The sequence below is a fragment of the Euprymna scolopes genome, chromosome 17, assembly GCF_053919585.1.
Source record: "Euprymna scolopes isolate OS-2025 chromosome 17, ASM5391958v1, whole genome shotgun sequence".
NCBI classification, from domain to species: Eukaryota; Metazoa; Mollusca; class Cephalopoda; order Sepiida; family Sepiolidae; genus Euprymna; species Euprymna scolopes.
Genome location: NC_136498.1, coordinates 15,463,294 through 15,476,629, shown reverse-complemented (window position 1 = coordinate 15,476,629; position 13,336 = coordinate 15,463,294). Strand labels below are relative to the sequence as shown.

Genomic DNA, 13,336 nt, shown 5'->3' with positions numbered 1-13,336 from the left:
GCCACAGATTAATTCAAGGAAATCCCAAAAGATTGCAGGCTGTCAAATTGCAGAAGGGCTATGCTCCTAAATGTTAAGTAGTTCATTGTGTTCCTGTTGTATTTGTGTTGCATTAATGTTCTAAAGTTACATTTAAATAACAATTTACCAGTGTGTAGAGTTTCTTTTTGTCTTCTCGATTTGAAGTTAATTTTTTAAATTGATGTGAACATCAGGATACTTCAATTAAAAGTCAAATATGAACAAGTAAAATTATTGAGGAAAAAAAGGTGAATCAAATGAGATATGGGTTGTTTAAACAGTAACATTCAATTTAGCATAAATTTGCAGTTTCTGAAAAAATGACAATTGGTGCTACCGTATATATATATATATATATATATATATATATATATATATATATATATATTAGTGATAGGACGATTCTAATATTTTTCCTGATTCCAATACAATTATTGATACCCTTAGTAATTACCAATTCCGATTCTGATTCTTTATAAATCTCTAAATATTTAATTATAAAATGGTTATTTTCTCCTGATCACCATAAAAACACATCTTAAATGTGCATACATTTTCTCAAATGTATAAACACACATGAGGGAGTGATATATTGATTTTAGTTTTATTGGAAGTTTAAATCAATAAATATTTATTATTTCATTATTACTATCAGCAGTCGAAGATTTTTTTTTTAAAAAAATCCCCCAAAAAAAGGATAATTAAAGGAATTGTTTTTGCCATCGGAAAATAGGCACAAATTTTTCCGATTCTGATACTGATTTCCCAAAAAGTCCTGATTTTCCCAATTCAAAATTCCAATTCTAATTAATCGTCCCAATCCAAATATATATATATATTAAATCCCCGAAACAGTGTTTCATGGTAAAAAACTGATGATCCCTTGAAAAATAAAAAAAATTGGTATTATAGTAAATTCGAGAGAGTTGATGCAGTGATTGCAGGTGATTAAATGACTTACTGACTAAGTGTTTTTTTTTTTTTTTTTTTTTTTTTTTTAACGAATGATAAAAAGTAATTTTTTGTGTAGTTTCAAATGTTAAAAAAACTTCAAAGACTATATATATATATATATTAGTCATTTCTTGTGTGAGTCAATGTATAACCATGTTGAGTGGATTTTATTTGAGCTTTTAATCTGAATCATAAATATGCGTGTACGTGTGTTAAGTCAATGGCTAATTGAGGGGAGAGGGATACGTGTCACCCTTTAGAATTTTTTAATATCAGAAATTATTTTTGCCAGATAAATTAAACGAATTGTATGGTCATAGTCCAGATTGTCTGCTCTTTCTGACTTCCGTTTTTTGGTCGGCACACAGGACAATGTTGTGAAGCAAGATATAGTCCTTTCTGATTAATGATTATCTTCCTCTCAGATAACATGAAAGCCTCTCTCTTACCCTATGTTAAGAATGGCTTTCTGTTGCACTTGACCATGTCTAATTATTCAGCCAAATGGACAGCAGAAATCGGAAGTCTACCACCAATAGCAATGACCAAAGATTGTTTATCTGAAAATACTTCTTTTAAAATCCTCGGCCTAACGTTCACAGGAAACATGATTTGGAACAATTACATTGAGAGCATTGCCAGCACCACTGTCAAGAAGGTAGGCTCTCTCTACCATGCTAGAAAGATACTAACGCCCAAAAGTATCCTGTATAAGGCCACCATTCGCCCATGTAAGGGGTATTGATTTCATATTTGGGCTGGTGCATCTGCTACTAGTCTCTCGCTTCTAGACAAGGTTCAAAAGAGAGTCACCAACCTGATAGGTCCTGAACTGTCATCTAAGCTTCAGCCTCTGTCCCATCGACGAAATGTAGCATCACTCTGCCTGTTCTACGAGTACTTTAACGATGAATGCTCCAACGAACTGCAGGCACTCATACCCCCTCGACATAAATACCCCTGACAAACCCGACAAGCAGCTAAATCCCACCCCTTCACTGTAGAGATCCCTAGATGTAAGAGAGCCTTCTACTCCAGTAGTTTTTCCCCAGAACCGCTAGACTTTGGAATTCCCTTCTGGGTTCCTGCTTCCCCAACTGTACTGACATGCAGAAGTTCAAGTGTAATGTGAACTGACATCATGCTGCCCAACTCCCCACACTGTACTTCTGGAGATTATATCATTGATAGTAGCTCCCTACATCAAAGTGGGAATGTGGCTTGTTTGGGGTGAAAATGTAATTAAAAAAAAAAAAAGTCAAAAAGAGAAGCAATCTAATTGTATTTTTCCATGCATCATTCTGTTTGCATATTTTTATAATAAAAAAAAAACAAAAAAAAAAACTGTTACAGACAGATGTTAGCATTCAATGTTTGCCAAATGTACAAAATATTTTAGGAAAATTTATTAGGGGAAGAAAATCTAAGATTTACAATTCAACCAACTCAAAAAAAACAAAACAAAAAAACATTTGTTCAAAGCTAACACAAAAGGGTACACACAGGTTATTTTCCCTTGAATTCAACAACACAAAACATTATTGGTGCAGTGTGTGGGTGATAACAACAACGACAACAACAAAACTCATTGAGGAGGTGGAGCTAAAGTGGTCAGGCCAATGTGATCCTCTTATGAGGAGGCAGAGAAATGTTAGTTCTGCTTTGGTAGTCTCATATTACATGAAAGCCTCCCTCTTTCCCCATGTTAAGAATGGCTTTCTGTTCCACTTGACCATGTCTAATTATCCAGTCAAATAGACAGCAGAAACCGGAAATCAAAAACAGCAGAAAATCTTGACTGTAACTGGAATTATTTCTTTCAAGGGATTATCTTTTTTTTTTTTTGAAGGGGAAGTAGTACAATGTTTGTTTCATTGTTATGAGATCGTTCTCCCAGGCATTACACCCTCCTTTGGGTGAGTAGTCTAATATCTTCAAACTCGCTTGTTGCTCTTTATCATGTGGTTAAGAGTTTTTTAAATTTTGAAAAAATTCAAATCGAATTCCAGGTTTCATCATGTACCTGTTTTTATTTTCCTTGTGTTTGTGTGCATATGTGTTGAGATGCATACGTTTCTGTATTTTCCTTTCTTTTGAGTAATTTATGCGTTCATTTGTATGCGTGTTTGGGTTAAGGTTAGCCAGACAGAAAGGTGGTGGAGTGTACTGGTCATCTTGTGTATGCTGCATGTTTTTTTTTTTCGTTTGTCGGCATGCTAATGCATTTGAATAATGCTCTTGATTGGAATGGGAGCAATGTGATGTGTTACCACCTCGCATGATGACACATAGCACAAAGCAATTGAAATTATATAAACGAGAGGGATTAAAATTCTAATGAACTAGAAATTAATTCTCATTCGATTTATTTATTTTCAGAGAAGATAAATAAAGCAGAACTTGATAAAAGGCGGACGTGAATTGAAATATAAAAGACAACAAAATGTTCTTGGTTACGAAAATCGTGATCGTGGTTTCAAAGTTCTAGATAAAATCAGTGAAATGCAAATGTTGACAATAATTGTAAAACAAGTATATTTAATAGGAGGGCCTGTGGAAATTCTATAGAATAAGAAATATATTTTATCAACAAATATTTTTCTGGATAGCACAAAAAAAATGAGAGTTTTAGACAGAAAAAAAAAATCAATACCACACAACAAATATAAGTTTATTAACATTCCTATGAAAACAGTGTCCATTAGATTTTAAATATAGAACTGACCCAAATGAGATAAATTAATAACTAATAAATACTCAGAAAATAATATTGTGCTACATGGTTCAATACAAATAATAAAATCACATTGTAAGAGACAATCTTTAATTTGCTCCTTCAGTTTAGCACTTATTGGCAGTAATGTTCTTTTTCCCTGTTTCTTTCAAATGTTCTCTTTTTTACTACACGTTTTGCTGATTTCTTTCTTTGGTGAAGAACTGCTGCATATATTACTATGAGTTCCTTTCTTACACCGTTGATGCTACACTCAAATTAATTATTGTACTTAGTCAATGCAAGGGAAAACCTTTCTATATTGAGGTAATTTTATTTTTACATATTTCCAGAGTGCCCCTTTTTTGGAAGCTGGTTTTCCCCACAATAAAAACGACCTTATGTCACATTTTGTTTTCATGGGGAAGCGAATAAATACCCATTACAATTCTTCTTCTTCTTCTTCTTCTTCTTCTTCTTCTTCTTCTTCTTCGAAAATCAAGCTACATCAAAGGGAAGTCATTCTCATATTCTTTTCCAGGTTGCCAGATTGGACTTTTTAAAGCCAAATTTTATGAATTTAGCCTTTTTTGAAGCAGGTTGTGTTTCAAAAATTATATTTGGCTTTTTACTAAGCGTAACGTACAGACTAACGAAGGAAGGCACAAACAATATATTATATTTATAAGCTGTGAAAAGATTCTTAATCATTAGTTTTTGAAAGACATGAAATGCAAAAATGTTCAATGTTCTATATGTGTGAAATATATATTACATAGAAAAATGCGAGCATGAAAAGCAATATGGTTAAGCTTAAACATGGAAAATGAAAGAACTAGTTGTTAAAACTTAAAAGAAAAAAGACAAGATATTTTAGTAAAAAATATAATAAGTTTATAACTTAAAATATTGCAGCATTAAGAACATGTTTTTTAAAATTCAATTTAACATTATATTCTTCATTAATACTGAAATATTTTAAGTTATAAGTTTATTATATTTTTTACTAGAATATCTTGTCTTTTTCTTTTCCAGTTTTAACAACTAGTCCTTTTACTTTTCCATGTTTAAATTTTAACCATATTACTTTTCATGCTCACATTTTTCTATATAATCCATGATTTTTCCAGGCTTAACTTTGAAATAAAATTTTCTCTCTGTTTCATTTATTACCTGTGAATTTTTAGCGATAGTACAACTGAGCGACAGATCGGGACAGTGGTGAATTATTAGCGACAATTTTTTTATATCCTGTTACGTAATCATCTCTGCTATTCCCAGCCGATTTGAGGTAACATAACACGTCTCTTCATTCCTTACAGATTCTGAGAGTTTTTAAACACAGTAATTTTATTATAACTTTTGTTTTACTGAACGAAAATTGAAAATATAGTTGAGAAGGTAACCTATGGACTGTAAAAATTGTTTGAAATTTGGTCGCAAAATGAGTGAGCGGTGAACCCTTTAAAGCAGTTCTAAATGAATAAAACTTACACTTAACCATATATTCAAACACTACCGCGTTTGGTATATATATATATATATATATATATAAACATGATAGGCAAAAACACTGTAGAGCTCTTTCAACTATCATGTCGTCAGGAGAAAATCGATAATATAATTCAAAACAATATTGACGAAAATAAAGAGCGCTGAGGGAAATTTGAAGTGCCAGAACCGATTAAAATAAATAATTGAATTAAACATGTGGAAAAGACGATTAAAATGTCAGAAAAAAAAACAACAAAAAGAAACGGAATTGGAGGCGGGATTTCCCCCAAAAGATTTAACACTTTTATGGACTCCTTTTGCCGGCACAAATAAGGTTTGCAAATAGCGATAGACAGACTCCAAAATTTTGTAATGATTTTTGGAATTTGCTTTATGCCGTACCTCAAACCATTCTATTTTATGCTTACCTGCACAACATGAAATCACTACTGCATATTGGGTTCAATATAATAATTAATAGAAAATTGGCTCTATAATAATAAATAGGAAATATGCATGAATTGATATCATATTTAAGCAAAGGATAATAAAGGGTGATACCACATAACTACAGCATACATGAAACATTGTGTCAACAAAGTTACAACTGACTGGGATGACAAGATGAACGATCCCCTTTCTGAGCAGGATACATCAGGACGATCCCAAACAAGATGATCAGTGTGTGAATGGAAGTGAGTTTACAGTTTAGATGGACACAAACTCACTTGCCACTGGGGTTGTGTTGGAGGCTAACAAGATTAGTCATAAAGGATGCAATCTGGTTGCACCCAATGAGAAATGTGACAGAACTGTACCAAGTGTTAAAATAACCTGGCAGAACTGTACCAAGTGTTAAAATAACCTAACAGAACTGTACCAAGTGTTAAAATAACCTGGCAGAACTGTACCAAGTGTTAAAATAACCTGGCAGAACTGGACGAAGTGTTAAAATAACCTGGCAGAACTGTACCAAGTGTTAAAATAACCTGGCAGAACTGGACGAAGTGTTAAAATAACCTGGCAGAACTGTACCAAGTGTTAAAATAACCTGGCAGAACTGGACAAAGTGTTAAAATAACCTAACAGAACTGTACTAAGTGTTAAAATAACCTGGCAGAACTGGACGAAGTGTTAAAATAACCTGGCAGAACTGTACCAAGTGTTAAAATAACCTGGCAGAACTGTACGAAGTGTTAAAATAACCTGACAGAACTGTACCAAGTGTTAAAATAACCTGGCAGAACTGGACGAAGTGTTAAAATAACCTGGCAGAACTGTACCAAGTGTTAAAATAACCTGGCAGAACTGGACGAAGTGTTAAAATAACCTGACAGAACTGTACCAAGTGTTAAAATAACCTGGCAGAACTGTACCAAGTGTTAAAATAACCTGGCAGAACTGGACGAAGTGTTAAAATCAATTAACCTGACGCTCCAGTGGCAGGCAAAGGTACTGCATATCCAGACAAATTCAGCCTGCATTTATCGATGGACAGCAAACACTTTGACAGGAAGGTTGCGACTAACCACCAAGGTAGCCAGTGAAATGCTACAACAATGAAGACAGCTCAGCAAACTTGTGGATGTGGTTAAAGAATATGGGCTAATAGTAGATGTGAAAATAAAGCCGACCAACTGATGGGAGTATCACAGCAGTGCTTCAGCAAAGTAAAAAAAAAAAAAAGCTGAGCTCATCCAACTAACCTGCCTTGCCACTGCACATCAGTTAAACATTGTACTTTCAAGTCGCTTTTCAAAAAAACAATACTTTTTACTCTTATCGCTTGTCAGCAACACTGGTCTTATAAGGTCTAAACTAGGGTTCAACACGTGAATAAGGGGTTTATTTATGTTTGTGCATTGGCTGCATGTTAACTTCCGTCATGTGTGAATTTCGTGATAAAAAATTATTTATTTATGAGTTTCATGATTAAAAAATTATTTATTTATGAATTTCATGATTAAAAAAATGATTTATTTATGAATTTCATGATTAACAAATTATTTATTTATGAATTTCATGATTAAAAAATGATTTATTTATGAATTTCATAATTAAAAAATGATTTATTTATGAATTTCATGATTAAAAAATGATTTATTTATGAATTTCATGATTAAAAAAATGATTTATTTATGAATTTCATGATTAAAAAAATGATTTATTTATGAATTTCATGATTAAAAAATGATTTATTTATGAATTTCATGATTAAAAAATTATTTTTTATGAATTTCATGATTAAAAAGATGATTTATTTATGAATTTCATGATTAAAAAATGATTTATTTATGAATTTCATGATTAAAAAATTATTTATTTATGAATTTCATAATTAAAAAATGATTTATTTATGAATTTTAAGATTAAAAAATGATTTATTTATGAATTTCATGATTAAAAAAATGATTTATTTATGAATTTCATGATTAAAAAAATGATTTATTTATGAATTTCATGATTAAAAAATGATTTATTTATGAATTTCATGATTAAAAAATTATTTTTTATGAATTTCATGATTAAAAAGATGATTTATTTATGAATTTCATGATTAAAAAATGATTTATTTATGAATTTCATGATTAAAAAATTATTTATTTATGAATTTCATGATTAAAAAATGATTTATTTATGAATTTCATGATTAAAAAAATGATTTATTTATGAATTTCATGATTAAAAAAATGATTTATTTATGAATTTCATGATTAAAAAATGATTTATTTATGAATTTCATGATTAAAAAATTATTTATTTATGAATTTCATGATTAAAAAAGTGATTTATTTATGAATTTCATGATTAAAAAAATGATTTATTTATGAATTTCATGATTAAAAAATTATTTATTTATGAATTTCATGATTAAAAAATGATTTATTTATGAATTTCGTGATTAAAAAAATGATTTATTTATGAATTTCATGATTAAAAAATGATTTATTTATGAATTTCATGATTAAAAAATTATTTATTTATGAATTTCATGATTAAAAAAATGATTTATTTATGAATTTCATGATTAAAAAAATGATTTATTTATGAATTTCATGATTAAAAAATTATTTATTTATGAATTTCATGATTAAAAAATTATTTATTTAAGAATTTCATGATTAAAAAATGATTTATTTATGAATTTCATGATTAAAAAATGATTTATTTATGAATTTCATGATTAAAAAATGATTTATTTATGAATTTCATGATTAAAAAATGATTTATTTATGAATTTCATGATTAAAAAAATGATTTATTTATGAATTTCATGATTAAAAAATGATTTATTTATGAATTTCATGATTAAAAAATTATTTATTTATGAATTTCATGATTAAAAAAATTATTTATTTATGAATTTCATGATTAAAAAAATGATTTATTTATGAATTTCATGATTAAAAAATGATTTATTTATTAATTTCATGATTAAAAAATTATTTATTTATGAATTTCATGATTAAAAAATGATTTATTTATGAATTTCATGATTAAAAAATGATTTATTTATGAATTTCATGATTAAAAAAATGATTTATTTATGAATTTCATGATTAAAAAATGATTTATTTATGAATTTCATGATTAAAAAAATTATTTATTTATGAATTTCATGATTAAAAAATTATTTATTTATGAATTTCATGATTAAAAAATGATTTATTTATGAATTTCATGATTAAAAAATGATTTATTTATGAATTTCATGATTAAAAAATTATATATTTATGAATTTCATGATTAAAAAATTATTTATTTATGAATTTCATGATTAAAAAATGATTTATTTATGAATTTCATGATTAAAAAATGATTTATTTATGAATTTCATGATTAAAAAAATGATTTATTTATGAATTTCATGATTAAAAAATTATTTATTTATGAATTTCATGATTAAAAAAATTATTTATTTATGAATTTCATGATTAAAAAATGATTTATTCATGAATTTCATAATTAAAAAATTATTTATTTATGAATTTCATGATTAAAAAATTATTTATTTATGAATTTCATGATTAAAAAATTATATATTTATGAATTTCATGATTAAAAAATGATTTATTTATGAATTTCATGATTAAAAAATTATTTATTTATGAATTTCATGATTAAAAAATGATTTATTTATGAATTTCATGATTATTTATTGCATAAAAACAAAATTCTGTCGATAAAGGGTTAACATAAATCAAATCACACACATCCATCATCAGAAATGAACACCCCAAAATAACATGCACATTATACTTTGCCAAACGAATGGACTCAACTGGCTTGAAAGCTGACATCCGAATGGTGATTAAAACATGTGAGGTGCGTCAGTCAGTCGATCTTGCGTTTGTATATTAGTGCAAGAGGAGGCCTGATGTGGTAGGAGGGACAACTGGAACAAGTTCGGTGTGGACATCACTCATCATGGCAATGACCACTATCTCACACTCATTGATTGCGGTCCTTCATAATTTGCAATATGACAGTCAGCAAGATTTGTCATATGCAAACTGGAATCCATATTTTACAAACGAGGCCGATCAGTTGAAATACTAATGAATAATGGCACCGTATTTACCAGCCAACACTTTTGGCAGTTTCTACAAGACTGAGGTGTACAGATCCAATTACAGTGCGCTTATGAACCAAGAGGAAATAGTGTAGTTGAGAGAAGCCACAGAAATGTGAAAACCATTATGGCTAGGAAACAATATTCCATACCAGAGGTGGTTTATTGGTATAACGTTATGCAACCCCCACCCCCAGTGTTTTGTTGTTCACAGTGCTGTCCAAATTTGCGCCCTTTTCCAGGTGCTTATATACTATTCAATGGCTTGTCAGAAGAAGGCAAACTGTGAACTGGTCAAGGATGGTATCGATAGACGGTGCTAGCTCAGAAACCAGCGATAAGACAATGATGATAGAGCACCTGACAATGACAATGATGATGTCTTCAGCATTATTTTTTTTTACTTTTATTTTTTAGATGAATATTTTATTTTGGAAGAAGAGAGTAATTTCTACATTTCCATACAATTACTGACATTCATTGGATATGTATATGTAAGAGTCCTTGTGCAAAGCTTATGGCAGCCATGTTTTTTGTTCTAATTGAACAGAGTGGATACTCAGTTTGTTTCGAAACAAAAACATAAAAGTCTCTTAAACTGCAAATAAACTTATCCAGGTAGGTACAAGAGTAACATCTTTTCTTTGGTAACATTTATTTATTGCATATGTTTTTTGACCCCTGTTTTGTTTTAACTATAGTTAAAAATACCAGTACTGCTTTGGGATAAACACCGTTCCCAATTTTAAATTTAAACATTCCTTTGTCTATTAACCAGGTGCAGATGTACAATACCAGAGACTCACCAGAGCCACCCTGTGCTTGGCCTTGTTTCCTAACTAGGACATTGAACGTTGTTTCTCTATTCCCTATTCTCAATTTCTCTCTTTCTCTCAGAAACTAAGAAAATTGGGTTTGCTTGCATGCCATTTGTGCTCACTCGGTTGATTTGGGCTGGTCTTGTCTGAAAGGTTGAAGGCACCTGATTGACACTTTGTCTGATTGCTGTTTCCGACTGACAGCACAGGATCCCTAACTCTTTGGTAGCACTTAGAGCGGCTGCTCTATCATCAGTTGCATAATATCAAGATAGTTGTAGTGCCCTGTTATGCATGGAAAGGGGCCCTGCTGCTATCTCTAGTGGGTTTTCACATGGCCACAACTTTCTAGGCAGGACGCGCGCCCCAACATCACATCCGCCCCCACCCGTTACTTTTTGAAAATTTGAAAATTCTATGTTCCAGGTAAAAAAAAAAAAAACAGATAAATTAACCCCCCCCCCCCACTCCAACTTGGAGTGCTTTCCTTTTCTTGTTTTATTTCTTTTTCAGCTAATTTTAAATTTTCCACCCAAAAAGTGCTATAATGTATTTTTGAAAATTAGAAAATTCTATGTCCTGGAAAAAAAAAAAATCCCCTCCCCCAACATAGTTTGCTTGGTGAAGCCGTCGTTTATGTTACAGTAGGCACCGCCAAAACTGGGGGGGGGGGGGGCAGGTAAGTACTTTTTGACGGACTGTCTTTTTAAAAATCTACCAAAAATCAGGGTATTATCCAATCAATACGAAATTTTCAGCGATTATTAAGAGAAGAATGAACTTTATAATAGTGTACTTATTTTTCATAAACAATATTTATATATATATATTTTTTTTTGCTTACAAAATCCCCCCTTGTTTTGAGGGGGTACAAATATGCTTAAAATAATCATCTGAAACTGAACACAACATATTGTGTTTTTGTAAGGGACAGAATTATAGATTAAAAAAAAAAAGAAAAGAAAAATTGTTTGCATACCTTATTTTGACGTCTGAATATCAGAACTTCGATTGTGTTTAATTATCCCGCTTTTGAGTTTTGAAGTGTGAAATTCGGTGAATATGTTAAGTAAAATAATTAATTTAAGTTAAGCAAAACAAAAAAAAATTTTTTTTTAATATTTATACGAAAAAAGCCATTTTAAAATCTTTGATAAATAAATTAACAATTTTTTTTTAGCGAGCCGAATAATGCATGACCATTATTAAACAGGGCATGCTTTGAAGAATCGATACAAAAAAATTCGATAAATATTGTGCCCTTTGTGTTAAAAATAACATCATTTTTTCGATCCCGTTTGAAAACGTTTGCCGCCTTTCGACTACGGGGGACCAAACGCGCTGAAATAATATTTTTTTTATTCTGCTTTAAATTGCCTCCCCCCATTTTGGGGAGCCTGGCTACCACACACATACACATTAAAAACAAACTCATACAAATGGTCACCCATCTGGTACTGGTCAGTCTCAGCGTTAATAATACATTGAAATTTTCGTCACTGAAAAATAAATTTTTTTTTGGTCTGTTTGGTCTTCCATAGTTTTTAAATATTGTCGATCTGGACTCTAGATCGACGCGAAGTAACTGGTTGCCTATATGAATAAGTGGAATTATTTGAAATCCAGGTACTTATATTATAATATTTTTGCATATTCTCATAGAAAATCACCCTAAATCTTAGTTAGACAACAAATAAATAAATTAATTATTTCAAAAACCCTTTTTTTTTTTTTTTTTTAAATATTTATATTTTTTTTGTGCTAGACAAAAATGTCAATTGTTAACTTTTTGGGAAAATTTAACATTTAAAATTTAATTAAAAATAGTAGAAAAAGTTTTACATTATTCTGTTTTCTATATGATAAAATTCAGGGTTTTATCTTTCTGGAAAAAAAAAGTTACTCAGAAATAATGGATTTTAATAAATGTAATTTCGTTTTAAAAAACAACAACTTGATTTTTCGGCCATTTTTGGCGGTGCCTATGCTACAGCGTGCACGCGTGTAGCTTAAACGGAAGCTGCAAAATGGTGGAAAGTAGTTCGTGGGTTCAGGGGTAAATACCATGCAAACGGTAAATTTGCCCCAAGTTTGACTCTCAGATTCGTTGTCAGCGACCTCAATTACCTATACAGAAACAAATTAGAGTGGTCGGTGTTCTCTAGTAGCGGATCTGGATATTTACCGTTTTTATTTTTGTTGTTATTGTATACGAATTCTAGAATGTTAACTATTCTGGCCTCTTAATTCAGTACCCGGACGAATACTTTTTAGTGTTAAATGGTTACGGTTTAGTTTTGTTTATTTAAACAAATTGCATAGTTATCTCCTCTTTGACTTACCGTCTGAAACGTCACAGATTTTAGTGGACTTTAAGTACAGAGAAATTTGTGACGTTTCTCACATATTTTCTGTTATGGTAGTTACCTCGTGTTCAAAGATGGATTCAACTCCTACAAATTTGGAAATTATCCTTGGAACCTATGAAGAAATTTTATTAGCTTATCGTGTCAAAGTAGTCGGAAAGGTGAGATTTTATCCATGAAGACAAGTAATGAAAATATGTGACTAAAATTATTTCGGTATTTTTTTTTACGAGAGTACCCAGCGGCGTAGCATAAACACTCCCAACATCCCCATGTTAAAAACGGTTTTCGGAATACCCCCCCCCCCCAACCGCGAAAGCTGTTCTTAACATGGGGCGTTTATACTACAATGTGTACTCTCGTAAAAAAATACCGAAAATTCTATCTGAAATGTAAA

General features: G+C 30.4%; 1 protein-coding gene across 1 annotated transcript in view; it reads left to right on the top strand.

Annotated features, from left to right (window-relative positions):
- The first annotated feature begins 12,957 nt into the window (after positions 1–12,957).
- Positions 12,958–13,336, top strand: part of LOC145296681 (p21-activated protein kinase-interacting protein 1-like) — a 37,087-nt gene continuing 36,708 nt past the window's right edge. Inside the window, exon 1 of the mRNA XM_080142631.1 lies at positions 12,958–13,100. Within this exon, the coding sequence (XP_079998757.1) occupies positions 12,990–13,100 (111 nt within the window). The 5' untranslated portion in view covers positions 12,958–12,989. The remainder of the gene's footprint in view (positions 13,101–13,336) is intronic.